The sequence below is a fragment of the Lepisma saccharinum genome, chromosome 2 (genome assembly GCF_977018435.1).
Source record: "Lepisma saccharinum chromosome 2, izLepSacc3.1, whole genome shotgun sequence".
Classification (NCBI taxonomy): Eukaryota; Metazoa; Arthropoda; class Insecta; order Zygentoma; family Lepismatidae; genus Lepisma; species Lepisma saccharinum.
The window spans coordinates 36,502,113-36,518,122 of NC_139230.1; the positions used below are offsets into that span (position 1 = coordinate 36,502,113).

The 16,010-nt window shown below is 38.2% G+C and overlaps 1 protein-coding gene across 5 annotated transcripts in view; it reads left to right on the forward strand.

Moving 5' to 3' along the window:
* Window positions 1-16,010, forward strand: part of LOC145983997 (recombining binding protein suppressor of hairless-like) — a 275,400-nt gene that overhangs the window by 243,361 nt on the left and 16,029 nt on the right. For all 5 annotated transcript variants that reach the window (XM_083117273.1, XM_083117274.1, XM_083117270.1 and 2 more), the window contains one exon: window positions 4,344-4,518. In XM_083117273.1, the coding sequence (XP_082973399.1) occupies window positions 4,344-4,518 (175 nt within the window). The remainder of the gene's footprint in view (window positions 1-4,343; window positions 4,519-16,010) is intronic.

Sequence of the window (16,010 nt, forward strand, 5' to 3'; positions counted from 1 at the left end):
TAATGAAGGGTTGCGCGGCCGAAAGGTCGAAAGGGGGGAAAGACAGGCTTCCAGGAAAATGGCGCTTTTCCACGTCTGCCCGAAATGCTCTGCGTAACTCGCTGGCTCTTATTTCTTCTCCTTTATTACTGTTATTGAGGGCAGAGAGAGAACGAACCGTGTGATCACTGCCGATGTTTTTGGTGGCGGTTAGGAGTGTGATAGAACAGTCTCTCTTTGGAGTTGTTTCTTTGTCCTGCAGACAGGTAAAACTTTCCGGCGATACGTTCGTAAAGAACGGTAACTATACACTATAGCACTAAGTTTACTTTTGCTTTTTTTAAAATACAGTAGTTCATGAAACAGGAAACTTCCACGTAATTCAATTGCCTGCATTAGTGCAAAGATACAAGTCTTAATTCAGGTAATATACAGTCTCGTTGATTTCCTTTTTTGTTTTTCTTATTTTGTACCGCTTTTCTGCATTTTTGGATAATCGCGACGATGTGGAAAAATTATGATTAAATGACAAAAGAACGTCAGAACTTAAGGCACCAGGTGTGCATTTGTTACTTTCAACATCGTAGAAATGTGAACTGCTAATGAAAAAACAACAGAAGTAAAAGAGTATTAATTTATCCCCATGTTGCAAGTGGAAACAGTCTGTTAAGTTGATTATTAAGCTAGAATCGATCTGTGAAAAATAAGATGAATAAGTGTTTACAGAATGTCCATATATTCCTTATGAAAAAATAAAACTCAACAACTTCAAGTTACGGCTAATCTAATGGAAATTTCGACTTTTCCAGCGGCAAGGAATGGCACAGCATTGTTACCATTTGACTACCGCCACTATTTTTTTTTCTTACGAACGGCAAATGCCGCGTGCATAAATGAATCTGCAAGACACGCGACCACTTTTCCTGTCGTACCAAAATACTAAACAATCGACGAAACCAAGCTGCAATCTGATAGGTTACTTTGCGATGAAATAATCATCATTAGTATTACATTATTCATGAAGTATGTGGTGGTGATAGCGCAGGGAGTCAAGTGTAAAGAATGAATAGTGTGACAACTTTAACGACAAAAAACGTAATGATTGTACCTGTGACTCCGCATAAAACAGCCGACAACACCTGCTGAAGAGCGGAACGTCGTCGAGTACGTCTTCGAAGTCGTTGATAAGGAAAGGAAAGTGGCGAGTGTTTGTTTCACAGTTGCTGTGTGTCAAGGTTGTCGCAGAGGACTCAAGAGGCTGTTTACCAAAGTAATCCTCCTCCTCGTTGCTCCCGACAAGGCCTGAGAACCCGCCAGATGGGGATTCGCTCTGGGAGCTGCGCAGTCTGATTACACAGCAAGGGAAGCTTCTCCCGTGTGTTATGGGAGAGAGCGAAAGTACCGAGACACTCAAAATATCGATTCTCTCTCTCACCCACCCACCCCCGCAGTTCTTTGTCTTCAGTGTATGTAAGCTCCTGTATGAAGAAATAAATTAATTTTCATAGAGATGATTTCCTGGGAAAGTTTTGTCCATATATGATATTTTTCATCAATATTTTGTTGATTGATTTGTTTTATTTTACTTTGTTTTTCTGCCACTTTTGGCTAATTGCGAAGATGAAGATGAGTGATAATATGATGAAATTGATGAAGGGACATTCACAAAGAACACCCATGCCCTGACGGGGATTCGAACCAGATACCCATGGCGTAATTGCGTGCTGTGGTAACCACTCTGCCACATTATAGTTAATACATATATACAGGGTAATTCAAAATGAATGGTCCAAATTTACACAGTTATTATGATGTTACTATTTATGATAGAAAATCAGACAAGTTATCAATATAAAGAAAAACTCTGGAAGTTTTATGCCCACTTAGCAGACTTATTCTGCTTAGCCGATGCTCCACCAGGATCGTCAGTGTCGCAAAATGGCTAATGACCAGTAGAGGGCGTATTGTGTGTTGGAGCTATCGAGAACTGATTCAATCACAATAGTGCAAAAACATTTCCACATGCTTTTCTATAGTAATGCATATGTTTCACCCTTCCGAAAGATTTGCCAAAAACTGTGAATTGTTAGTGCCTTCGAAACCATTGACAATGACTTGCTGTCTCGTGCATAGCAAGTACCTAATTATTGTTTGGACCGTTTCCGTGTTGCACATGGTTCCCATGTTGAATCTTTATAATGTGAGTAAAACTTCCAGAGATTTTCTTTATATTGATGCCTTGTCTGATTTTCTATCATAAATAGTAACGTCATAATAACTGTAAAGTTGCACAATTCATTTTGAATTACCCTGTATATATGTTATAAAATCAGGTGTGAGCAACTCGCACTTGTCAAGGTCAGCAGTACAGTGGTGCTGATCACTCTGCCGTCCTCGTGTGCATACAGATACGACATATTTTATTCTCAAAATGGAGAGTTCTTGCCTCAGTAACCAAACACGTTGGATGCTGGACTCATATTTTCGCAACCAAAGGTTCTAGCATGAAATTCAGCCTGGGCACTGAACCTTGATTTTGTAAATGTGTCTCAAGTGAAGATATATTGTAATGTTGATGTCTACATTGAGATGAAATATCATTTGTCACTTCAATTCCATGTACTTCATTCATGTCTTTCCTTGAGATCAAAGACACAGTGACTGTGAATTTGTCGAGAAAGGCTGTTTAACCAGTGCTAGATGATGGAGACTATAGTTCACAACTACTTCATGTTAATTTGTCAGATGATTCACATTTCAGCATTCCCAGAATTTCACATAGGCTATATTTTGGGAAAGAAGCTAATTTAATAACCAACTTTTTCTTTTCGGGGGGTTATAAGGGGACCAATCCCAATTATCCCTTTGGTATCATTTGTAATATATTGTTCAGAATAAGTATCTTTTGGAATCTTTGCATCACTCATGCCCATGCATACTGTGACAGTGTAAGATTAAATATAACATTTCTGGGATTTTGGAGGAATTATGATGATGCTTTTAATGTTACCCAGATGCCTACAACATGAAATATTATTTCAAGAGCAGATTATTTTCTATCATTTACAACATTATGTTTATCATAGCACAATTCTTTTGTACAATGCGATCCATTGAAGTGTAGACCGCCACGTATTGACAAGCAAGGCACTCGGAGCCTTTTGTCAGCATCATAGAGTGTTGATGAAGCAAGCATACAACAGTTTCTGTAATTATTTTACATTTTTAATTCATCTTTATTAAGACACCCACTAAGCTAAGCTGGTGAGGGGGGCTAGAAACTTTTTTTTCCTGAGTTCCTGAAATTAGACATGAGACTGTGAAGTGATGAAGGTCCTTGTTTTGTATTGCCTGAAGTGTGATAGGGTAAAGTGATAGGGTGCTTGTTACGTATTGTTTTTTTCTAGTATATTCAACCGCAAAGTGTGTTATGGTTCAGCAAATGTTTTCTACTGCACAGCGTGTATTTATTTATGATTCATATGTGTTAACTCAATCGGCACATGAAGTTCAAATGTGATTTTGAACAAGATTCCTGGGTGTAAAAGTTCCATGTGATTTCTATCTCTAAGGTAGATTAAAATATGCTGTATACAAGTCAAATCCACACACCCTGGAAGAACTGAAAGATAACATCTGCAAATAAATTGCCAACATTAATCAACAGGAATTGAAACAAGTTATGGGTAACTTCATCAAGAGGTGTCAAAAATGTGTAGACAACGAAGGTGGCCAGTTTCAGCACATTCTTTCATAAATTGGTAATAAATAAATCACTCTTTAAACTACTTACGGAAACTTGCACACTTGATGCATAGACAGTCTACAGTGCTGACATATGGCCATGAGCACCTTGCTTGCCGATAGTGCAAACACTGATGAGACAGTCTACACTTCAATGGATCGCTCTGTATATTCCGATTACTTCCAGATGACAATTTTTTAGAATTTCATTTTCAGTGTTACATAAATTCCTATTCTTGTCATTAGTCTGGAGTAAAATTGATTGAAGAAATAAATAGAAAAACACAAATGCAATGTGAGTTATTCTACATGTTTAAACGAGTTACACTTCCAAGTAATTCAACATAAATAGGACAGTATTTTATTTAAAAAAAAAGAGCACACACAAACTAGTGATACATAGTGAAGAATATATTGGAATAATAGCATGTTGTAATTTATAGTTATTGGTAGACTTGTTCCGTATTTTGGAAAGGCAAACCTTTTGTGTCTAACTTTGTAAATTGCAGTGTTAATTAACTTGAGGTGTAAGAAATATTGCCATAAAGTAAATCACACAATAACATTATTATCTATGAAACATTTAAAGCTTTGGACTAATAATTTTGATATATTTACAGCAATACTGTGCAGCCAAAACACTGTACATATCAGACTCGGACAAAAGGAAGCATTTTATGTTGTCGGTGAAAATGTTTTATGGGAATGGTCATGATATTGGAGTATTCCATAGTAAAAGGATAAAAGTCATCTCAAAACCATCAAAGAAGAAACAGTCACTCAAAAATGCTGATTGTAAGTATTATTGTAAAATAGTTTATTTCAATTTAGTATGATCAGATATAATATGTTAACAGGCACTTATAGGATATAATGTTTATTTTAGTAATAAGTTCATGCTGAATATAGTTAAGCAATCAGCTGAAAATGTTTCAACACCTTTTTTTTTTCCACACTATTTTTTCCACACTTTTTTTTTCAGTTAAATGGGTTTGACATTAACACTCAAATTAGGTCTTTTTTTGCATTATTCGCTTGAAAAGCATGCATAGAAGCATTATATAATGAAAAATATTTTTCCATAACCAAATTTTCTAGAAAAGTAATTTACTAGAATTATTTAAATTTCAGTTTTAACTTTATGAATTTTCAAATATATTGTAATTTTATGAATATCTTGGCTATTATGTTGAAAAAAAGATCATCTTCTTCCAAGGAATATAGAGTATTATAGGAAGAGCATTCCGAGACACGGCGCTCTCCCATTGGCCAGGAGTCGCAACAAGCTCTGAGGTGACCAAGGGGATCTGTCAAGCAGGGAGGCTTGCATAGCAATGGAAGCTTACGGGAAATATCTTCATTTTTAATTCTCCATATCTTGGTTCTATCAACCATTTGCAGTAGAATAATATGCAAAAAGCAAGAAATAAAACCTAGACAATAATATGAAGAAGTTTACAGCATGCAGTTACAATAAATGTCGGTATACAAATCAAGCAAAAAGTAATTACAACTATACTCTTATATCACCGCTACATTGAAATCTGAAGTTGCGTATGGGTAAATAAATACAATTGTACGTATTAAATATTTCACTACCACACCAATACTTATTATCCTTCATACCTTCAAATTTTCACAGATGTTTGTTATTTATAATGTGTTCATAATAAAATATATATCTAGTATACATAGGATGTCACTGTTGTTATATGACGTCGCTTTTCTACATATTTAGGGTAACTGCAACAATAAAAATAAATGATAAATTTGGTTTGGTTTGATTTGAGTTGGTGTTTTAAGTCCACTTCATGCACAGTAAGGCTAATCGGGACTGGACCTACAGTTTAAAGTGGGATCCGAACCACTTGTGCCTCCACCGGGTATCGAACCCGGGACCCCTTGATTACAAGGCAATGAGGAGGAGGCCATGGAGGAGGCCTAAATGATAAATTTGATGGGAATGTAGGCTAGATGAGTGTGGCAAACACTGGCATACGCAGGGGGGCTTAAGGGACTGCAGCCTGCCGAAATTCTTTGAAAATAAAAAAAATGAAGTTAAAAAAATACCTTAAAATAACTAACTATTTTTGTGTTTGAATAACTTTTAAAACAAAGGATGAAAATAGTAATTGGAGCTCATATCTAATGAAAATAGAACAGCGACAACGGGATATGAGTGAAATTGATTTTCGGCCATGCATTCTATGAACCAATCTCACTCTGTTCAGTAAAGGTTATATTCATGGCACTGAACCCACGTTCACATTCAGCTGTAAATATTGGTACAATTTGAATTGAATTAACATAATCCTTTAGTGAGGTGGAAATGTGTTTTGGATTTTTTTTTTTTGTAGATGTGAAAATCTTTAACTAGTGATGCACACATGCTTTCGCTTACATTAAAGTTTACCTAACATGTCAATATAAAACACGCGTTTTTAATCATCTAAATGCCATGTGTGTGCATTTAATAGGACTACATGCGAAAATAAACCTAAGTCTTCAAACCAGCTATTTATATTGTGCATCTAAGATTGAAGAAATTGCTTTCGAACGTATAGTTTGATCTAACTTCTGAACTAGAGACCTCCTATGCGGTGAATCAATCGTTTTCAATGTTTCAAGAGTAACCATGTCAATTTTTTGCTTTGCTATAAGAAACGAAGGATTTGGTGTTGTGTATACAATGATAGTACACTAGTACACTCAGAGAGTGTAGAGAGTCTTAAAATAGAGCAAATTCGTTCATAAATAACTACATTGTCAAATATTCTACAAGTCCTTCAAACCTGAACCTCCCACGAGTCGATCAGGAACCATCTTGACTTGTTTAAGACACAACAAAACACTTCAGATCTCAAAACCGCTCAAACAAGAATAGAAGACGAAGCAACCCAACATATGTCAAAAACACAGCCATCGATAGAAAAGTACTTGTGAAACACCAGCTGAAAAACACTTAATGCATGGCATCTTAAATAGCAACAACCAGGGACTTTACAAAAGCATTGAGTGTGCTTGAGCACTTGAATTACAAGTTCACAAAAATTCACAAATTATTGAATGGGCTCGGACTCCATGAGCCTATGTAATTTGGTGTCACTGTACACAGTCACTATAAATTGCGTAACGTAAGCAATGTATGTATGGTGAACTGAAACACCATAAGTACAATATAGTTTACAAGTGGGTTGGAAATAATGATCCCTGGTTGAGATGTGCCATTCATAACCAGAGATTTCATGGTTCAAAACAAGGCGTCAAATCGGGGAATCGGGCCACCTCGGCCAATTCATTTCTTTGGGTAATTTACATCCAGCCACTGTCACACGACCAGGCAGAAGTATGGATGGGCGTAATAAACAATCATCATTTGATCGAGCCATTTTTCCTGCCCCAAATCTTAAATGGCATCACTTATGAACATTTTTTGAGGAACGGGATGGCAATGTTGTTGGAGGATGTGCCTCTATCTACAAGACGTGACATGATTTATCAGCATGATGACTGCCCAGCTCGATCCCCCGATCGATTTGATGCTTTGCGACTTTTACATTTGGAGCCACATGACAAGACACCTGTAAACTTGGAAGAGCTCAGGGAGAGGATCTTAACAGCTGGTCAACACATCAATGACACCATCACATCACGAGTTAAGAGACCAAATGTCCATAAAAACCTGCGTGCCTGCATTCGTAACGGAGGTGCCCACTTTGAAGTGTAATGTTCTTTAATTGTATTATTCATTGATTCCATTCACATGAAGATGAATGAAGTATTATTTCTTGTACACAAATGTGAATGTTAGCAACATTTGTACCTTGTTGGATAGCAGATGTCACAAGGAAGTAATTTAAGTAATTTGTACGCTTTGTGTCATACCATTTTTGTTATTAATACGTTGCCAAGTAAACTAAGAGTGCATTTTTTTATCATCACTTGTAAGTTTAGACCCACCCGTTACTTACATGTGATTGTTATTTGGGAAAAACTTTTTTTTCAACGAACCACTTATTTGTTAGCTATCAGAAAACGCTGAAATAAGTGGCATACAATGAGCAGTTTTTTCTCAATTCATCTTTTTATGTGGAAAATTGTCATTTTTTAAAGAAACAATTGAAATTCGATTATCTCGAAAACTACTAATTTTCGGACGGGGTATCATATGGTCAAATTTATTGCAAATTGTCTCTACTTTAACCCCTTTCAGGGAATACATCTAATTACCAGTCACCCTATATATGGAGAACGAATTTTGTACCGCAGATGAAAAATGTTCCTGCACCACCGAATGCACCCATGCACAATCCAAGTTCAGAAGTTCAGCCCCCCCAAAAAATTCCTGTGTACGCCAGTGGTGGCAAAGCTATTCAAATCAACATTTTGCTTGTAACTGCCCACAAACTATGGGAAAACTGCAGAAATATTCTACCTAAACTGATTTGTGTTTAGAAAACTATAACTGAAATATAATTTATTTTTGAAAAATTAAAATATGCTTTTTTAGAAATTGTAAAAGGAAAAAATCTAATGTCGTGGGAAAAAGTACTCCCTCAATAAAACATTATCCCCCCCACCCCTTTTGTGGATGAATCGCAAAGAAATTTGTGCCAGCTCGATGGTCAATGTGGTCAAGCATGTTAAGTGTTCCACTTTGGATCCCGTCAGTGAATTTCCCGAGTTCGAATCATGTCGTGGGTATGTGATCATCACTCATGGCCGCGATTAACCAAAAGTGGTACAAAAGTGACGTCAAATTTTAAATACATAATCAACAGTCCTGGCCCACTTGGTTTAGCAATGTGATTTGTTAATCACTATACGGTGGAGGCTGCACATGCTTCCACACGCACACACACACAATATATACACATCCTGTACTGCATTTTTGCATACTCGCGAGTAGCGAGGCTTTGCCATCTGGACTTGTGGCCAGTATAATCCTTGGTGGGGCTTGTATTGTGTTGTCCTTACATGTTTGTGATTGGCTCTTCACCCACCTCATCTTATCACCATTCATCCTCATCTTAGCAATTAGTCAGAAGTAGGAGAAAAGCGAAGTAATAATAAATCAATATGTGTGTATGTATGTGTCCTTTATTTAAAGGCGAATTTCTACCTCTTGGGTTGATCGCTTCAATGAGGATGAATGATGAACTAATGAAGTGAGGAATGAGACAAACATTGCTATATGCCTTACTATGGTTCGAACTGGGGCTTCTGGCTTCCTAAAGCATTATGCTGTCATGGAGACTGGTTATATACATGTAGAGGCACTTACTTAAGCCTTTCCGTCCAATCTTATGCTCTCTTGACCCTGTTGCACTTATGTCCATGGTATAATTAATTTATTAAGTTAGTCATCTACTTGCACAAAAATATGCCCACAAGACTCTACCACCACCCCACCCCCTCCAGCACATACACATGCCTTCAAAATTGGTTCACTTTACGATTTTTCGGGGGGTCTATCTATTGTGCTCGTCTCAAGATGACACCCTCATCTAATAATCATTTAACTGAATTGCAGTGCCTTGTAATGAAGGGGTTCCGGGGTCGATACCCAGTGGAGGCATATAGGTGGTTCGGATTCCACTTTAACCTGTAGGTCCAGTCCCGATTAGCCTTACTGTGCATAAAGAGGACTTAAAACACCAAATCAACCAACCAACCAACTTTATTGCTGCGTGTAGAAGTGTAGAAAAATAGTGTTAAAGAACCAAAGACATGGATTCCCTGTTTGCTGAATTCAGCATGAACTTGTTCGTATGCCATCCACAGTTAACTTGAAAAGGTACAGGAAAGCAGTGAAGAAGAACTACATGTTATAAACATTGCTTCCCAAGAGTTATAATCGCCTCCATGAGGCAATAAACTTGTATGATTTTACATGTTATTAAGCAGCTCGCAGCTGAGGAGCCCCCTTTTTGACGTCACTCTAGCAGAAGACCTTTACGTGCCGCCGTAGCGCGGGAAGCCGGAATAGCACCCCCTGATCTTCTTCCATGATTTTTTTCAGTGTTATGTACATGCAGAGTATCATTGCACATATTAAAATAGATACATAGTTCTGCATTAGAACCCTGCTGGTGAATCTTCCTATTTTGCTGCAATGAGTGATTAAATATTGTCATTTCATATTTCCCCTCACCGAAAAAAAAAGGGCTTACCCAGGTAAGTCTGTGAGTCCAATGTCCTGGTGAGGTTTGCCTGAAATTAAAAATAAACACTAACATCATCCATTTCACTTCACTCACTTTACACTTTCCGGAATAAGTCCCTCCGAATGTTCCTCACTACATCCCGTGATCTCTAGAACCGGTGACATCCTAATTAATCATCGTGAAGTGCTTTTCCAGGTGTGGGCGGTTTGACATCCATGGCAAGGACGTCCTCTTCCAGGCTGCTTCCTTCTTGTAAGGTTCTGGGATCAAACCTCTTCCCATCTACTCCTAGGATAGGAGTAACATCCAGCACGTGGATTAATGGCACTTCTCTGCTTAATTACTACAGAAAGTGCAAGCACTCGCAAGTACATATGTGCCTCCGAATAAAAAGAAACTTTTAACAAATGGAAATTTAAATTAGAACTGTCTCTTTAAAAAAAACTTCCTAACCGATGTGGCAAAGGAGAGAAAACTGGTTTGTTATGGTCTACCCAGCTGTTTCCCCCGAAGCTCCATGGGGTGTCTCTGAGTCAGCTGACCATTCTTCCAGGTGCTTTTCGTATCCACCAGAAACTGTATGCCACGCTTTGCACATCTTTTCACCTGGTTGTCCACTTCAAATGCAATCGAATCTAAGTTTTCTGACCGCTTGCTGTGTTCCGTGCAAAACATGATCTGCAGTAATCTCTAACATCAGAGTAAACATTTTTCCACGTAAACTGTTTCAAAATCTTGAACAGAGTCTTAGCTGCCCCTGGATGTGCGGCGTGAACTTCGTCATGGGATATTCGCAGCACTTCCGGTTTCAACGAATCCGGTGTCCAAATCTTTTGCTGCTGTCCAAACGCGGGAAACATCCCCTTCCCTTCTTCTATGTTTCTGTAGAGAATCCCATCTTCATCCAGGTAAGAAGTGCTCAGATGAAAATCAAAAACTTTCTTGTTCAATTTCTCATCCAATTGAACTTCCTTTCCCTTAAGACACGCAATTAACAAAGACAAATATGGGTCCTTCTGTTGCTCTCTTGCCCATAATCGCTTATCTTCCAAGTTTATATTGCCGGTTGTTATTTCGTTTACTTCCAACTTCTTTGCATTAGGTTCTATTTCTAATTGCGTGCAATTGTTGATTTCGCCACGAGGCTCAGATGTTATATCTCCAAGAGTTCAACAGAAGCGGTGTCAGGGTTGTCTCTCAAAAGACGTTTAAAGAAAACAGAACAATACAATAATTCTTCATCTTCGCTGTTCCATCCATCATCATCTGAATTAGATAGTGCCATCACATCTTCCTCAATGTCAACTAAGGTTACTTCCTCTCGTTCCATTCCCTGTGCAGTCGAAGGACCGGGACTCGAACCAGAGTCCTCTCTTACCAGACAAGTAGGCTTCTTTCTCTTCCTCTTTTCCTGAAACTTGCTGAATTTCTCATTCACATTCTTCGCGAATTCGTGGTGATACTTATATCCACCATCCGGGCATTCAAAATGGTGATAACCTTCATCCTTCAGGTTGCTAATTGGAATATGATATTTTTCTTTCCTCGCCGATAACCTTTTCTTTTTCCTGACTTTTTTGGCTCTGGGGGTTTGCAACACTTCTTTGTCACTGTTCTCTTCTACGTGAATGACAGTGGAAGACAGAAGGTTACTAGTTTTATTTTCTTTCTTCCCAATTGTGTCAAAAGGAATAATATCGTCCCTTACATTCAGAAAAGCCCAACCGTTCAACGCGGGTGCAATTAAAATCTTCGCCCTGGCCATAAAACTTCTACCGGCCATCAGGTCATTCTGGGGATTCTCCAAAACAAAGAATTTCTCTCGGACCCATTGACCATAGAAAGTTACATTGAAAAAGACGTGTCCCACAGTTGTTGTTTTCCCTTCAGCTAACTGTACATTCAGCTTACTATGACGTAATTTTGCCCCCTTTTCTTCCAATTTCCGAAATAAAGAGAAACTCATGCAGGATATATTAGCCCCGGTATCCATATACATAGGGATCTGAATGCCATTTATTTCTCCAAAAAATGAAAGGTTCCTGAATTTTACTATTTGACATCTTACAATTTGTTGAATCACTGTGACGCAATGTCCATTACATCCTTTTGACTCTGAAACATTATATTTCTTTGCAACTCGGTGAAAACTAGCCAGATGTGCAGTTGATTGACAAACGTAACAGTTGCGTTCTTTGCCAGACATTCTTGGGTGGTCAGTAGTCACTTTTGTCTCCCTTGAAATAGCAGAGGGTTCCTTCCCTAACCTAGAATATTTCGCCGGATCCAAAATATGTAACAGATCCTCTCCCGTGGTGCTACTCGCCCCTCTAATGGCCACCAGTCCCTCGGACTGAGGAGGTGTGGCGCCTCTCAAGGCAAAGTTAATGATTTCCTGTTCTGTCTTATACTGACGAAACATAGGATTTTCCAACATCTCTCGCTGTAACTTCAAAGCATACTCATGAGGATCTTTCATGCTGTTGAAATTCTCACATCTTAATCTCTCGCGATGCACAAGGTTACATTTACGCCGAATAAAATTAACCTTCTCTTCGACTGTAGCGGTGGATTTTGCCCTCTCGAACCATCTATCTATCTTGCGAATATAGACTGCCAATGACTCGCTCTTAAGCTGAAAGCGAGAATCGCTCTAATTCTCGTTCGTGATTCAACCCATGAAAATTCTTGAGCAACAAATCCCTGAATTGCACATATCCTTCAAATGGGCTTGCAAAATGAAAGAACTCCTTCGCTTCTCCTTTTAACGCTAACGGAAGGTGATACAGTAATAATTCCTCTTCATTTATCCCCAAAAGATCCCTGTATGCATCCAGTTCATCCAAAAAGCTATAAACTTCCATCCCTTTTGTTTCCCCATTAAAAGTCAGTCAGCCTGTTTGTTACTCTTGCATTATTTTCTGTACCCATTGTTGGTGTCAAACTCGTTTCCCCAATAGCGGACGACAACATAGACTGATCCCTTGTCAGCATTTTGACCCTTTTCAAGCAACCGTTATTCAGTTTCCCTTTCTCCCTTCTGCTACCCGGTTCATAAACACTATCCATCCTGTCCTCTGCCAAAGGCCATATTTATACTTCCTCCCTCGTCGCATGAGGGAGGCTGAAAGTTCAAATCTTATTGGCTCTTTTAAACTACACAGAACCATGAAAGAAACCCAAGCATACAAAATCATACACAAACACAAAAAAAGAAACAAAAACAAATACTGTTTGTAACACCTAATATCATGACAGTGAGGATGACTGACAATTAAATGAAGTTGTTGAATGTACACTCACAAAGCAACACTCATACCCAAACTGGGAATTGAGCATGTAAACTGTGGTTGCAAGATTGTAAATCAATGTAGAATAACTGTTCATTGCCCAATGAGGAATGTCCTGGTTATAGGCAGAGGTAAACTGGTCCCCACTCTCAGGGGCAGCTCAAACTAAAATTTTCACCTGGGCAAGGCAAAGTTTTGGCAACCCCCCCTCTTACTTTCCACCTTCCTCCAATAAAAAATATGACCATTATGGTTTTAATGAAAAAATAATAGCCTTATTATTAAATTACCTCAAGTGTTCCTATTAAAAAACGCATTTATTCTCGGTATCTGATTACTTAATACCTACATAATGACATCAAAATAACAGTAATCCCTGAAGCCTCGCCGGTGGCTTAGTGGTAACATCGTTGTCTTGTAATCAAGGGGTCCCGGGTTCAATACCAGTGAAAGCACATGGTGGTTCAGATCCCACTTTAAGCTGTAGGTCCAGTCCTGATTAGCCTATCTTTGCAAAAAGTGGGCTTAAAGTGAAAACTCAAACAAACTCCTAGCTTAAATTTGTATACGATTTTGCATATACTACTATGTTAAGCAGCAGTAGCTTCAATTAATTTTTGTCTACCCAAATCCAACTCTTTTAAAAACAAATAGCTGGACTTATATAATCAGAAATAAGGTTTTGGCGCTACTCAAGGTGGATGCCCCAGTTTGGCACTCCCCTTAGGGTGGTGCCCCAGGCCCCTGCCCACTTTTCCTCTGGCACAATCAGTGGCAAGGATATTAATTGAAAAGAAGCTCTCAAAACCCAGAACTCTCTGTCACTGCTATTTCATCAAGTATTGGAGCACAACTCGTCTTGCATGAGAATACATGCACAATAAATACATATTATGCAAACTTCAACAATAAAGTAATAGGATTTGCCATCAAATTGATTTTAACAAAATCAATGCTATTTCTACTTCAGTTCTTCCTAAAAATTCAAGTAGAGGCTTTGCAGAGCTTTGTAAAACCAGCAGAGTAAGAAACAAATCATGCTATGCAAGACAGGAATGTACAGGGTGCGGCAGAGGAAACACATGTTTTTCAAATAACAATAACTCAGTAGATTTTCAAGTTAAAGAAAATTTAATTACACAGAAATAAAGCTAGTACAATGCAGTTTATGTAGACCTTTAATTTGAGATAACCCCACAAAAAAATAGTCATATGCAGACAAGTCAGGTGAGCGAGGCAGCCAATGGATATCACCAAAACGGGAGATGACATGTTTCCCCAACATGTCACGAACCACCTGCATTGATGCTCTTGCTGTGTGGGCTGGCACCATCTTGTTGAAACCAGATTTTCTGCATGTTGACTCTTCGTCTGCATAGTTGCGGAAGCAGGAAACTGTTGAGCATGTCGACATAGCGCACTGAATTCACTGTGACTGAGGTATTGTTCTCTTCAAAAAAATAAGGACCGAGGATCCCAAATTTGGCATCACTGCACTGCAATGTTACTTCGAGCTGTGGAGAGGTCTTTGGTGTAACTGTTGTGGGTTCTCCAGCACCCAGTACCTACAGTTTTGTTTATTCACAGTCCCATCTTACTGGAAATGTGCTTCATCACTTATCATTATGACCGTATTGTTACCAAGAATGTCAAGCATTGTCTCACAAAAGTTTCTTCACTGTGTGAAATCCCCTTTAAGCAGCTTTTGTACTATCATTATCTTGTAAGGATGAAACTTTAATTCCTTGTTTAGGATGCGACGTACGGACCGATCTGACACCCGCAAAGCTAATGCAGAATGCCTCAGGCTTCCGAGAACTGGCACTCTCACCCTCTCAACATTTTTAGGGGTATGCACAGTTGCATGAAGACCAGGTGGTTTCCTTTTCATGACAGACCCTGTTGCTCTAAACGCTTCAACCTATCTCAGTATTGTGTTACGATCAGGGATGTTTCCATGGTGCTCCACATTAAACTGTATACAGAAACGGCGCTGAACTGCAATTACGGACTTTGTTTCAATAAAAGTTTCAGAGATGAACACTCGATGCTCCAAGGTCCACGGCACCACGGCTACTGAAACTGCCCAATCTAAGGTGTCTACTAATAAGTGGCATGAATCCCCACCCTTCTCTTTGCCGAGTACTAGCCAATTGTAAAACATGCGTTTCCTCTGCCACACCCTGTATTTTCATAACATTTCCACATGGGGACACTTCATTTTTATTTTCACATAGTATACAAGAGAGTTGTATTGCTTAGAAAACAGTATGTTCACTTAATATCTGAACTATTCTGTATAAACAAACTTCGTTTTCAGAGTTGATACATTTTAAGTATAGAGTTATTAGCAGGGAACGGATTTATATGTAAATACATATTTTCATACAATGCTACAATCAATGTTATTGTGCATTTTCTTTGTGAATTGTGGAATGTAAACTCCAAAAATGGTGTTTTTATTATTCATATTTTTACATTGACTTTTAGCACATATTTTAGTTATTTTTACATATAATGTTCATATTTTCAAACATTTTCCAGCATATATTCCATTTTCATGCTAATACTACATTTTCTTTCTTGTGTTAAATACCAAAGGTTTACAATTCATCTGTATTTTTTTTTTTTTTTTAATTCTGTTTATTTTTAATCTTGACAGTATATGAGTACAATGCATTTGTTATTGAAACATTCTTGTTATTGTAACATTCTTGTCAACAACAGAGAGTGCAATTTCGTGTGAAATTCATTGCATATTTTAAATATACTTCCATTGCTTCATGTGCTATTGGATGTAGTTTTAGTCAAAATAAATCTGTCTTCAGGG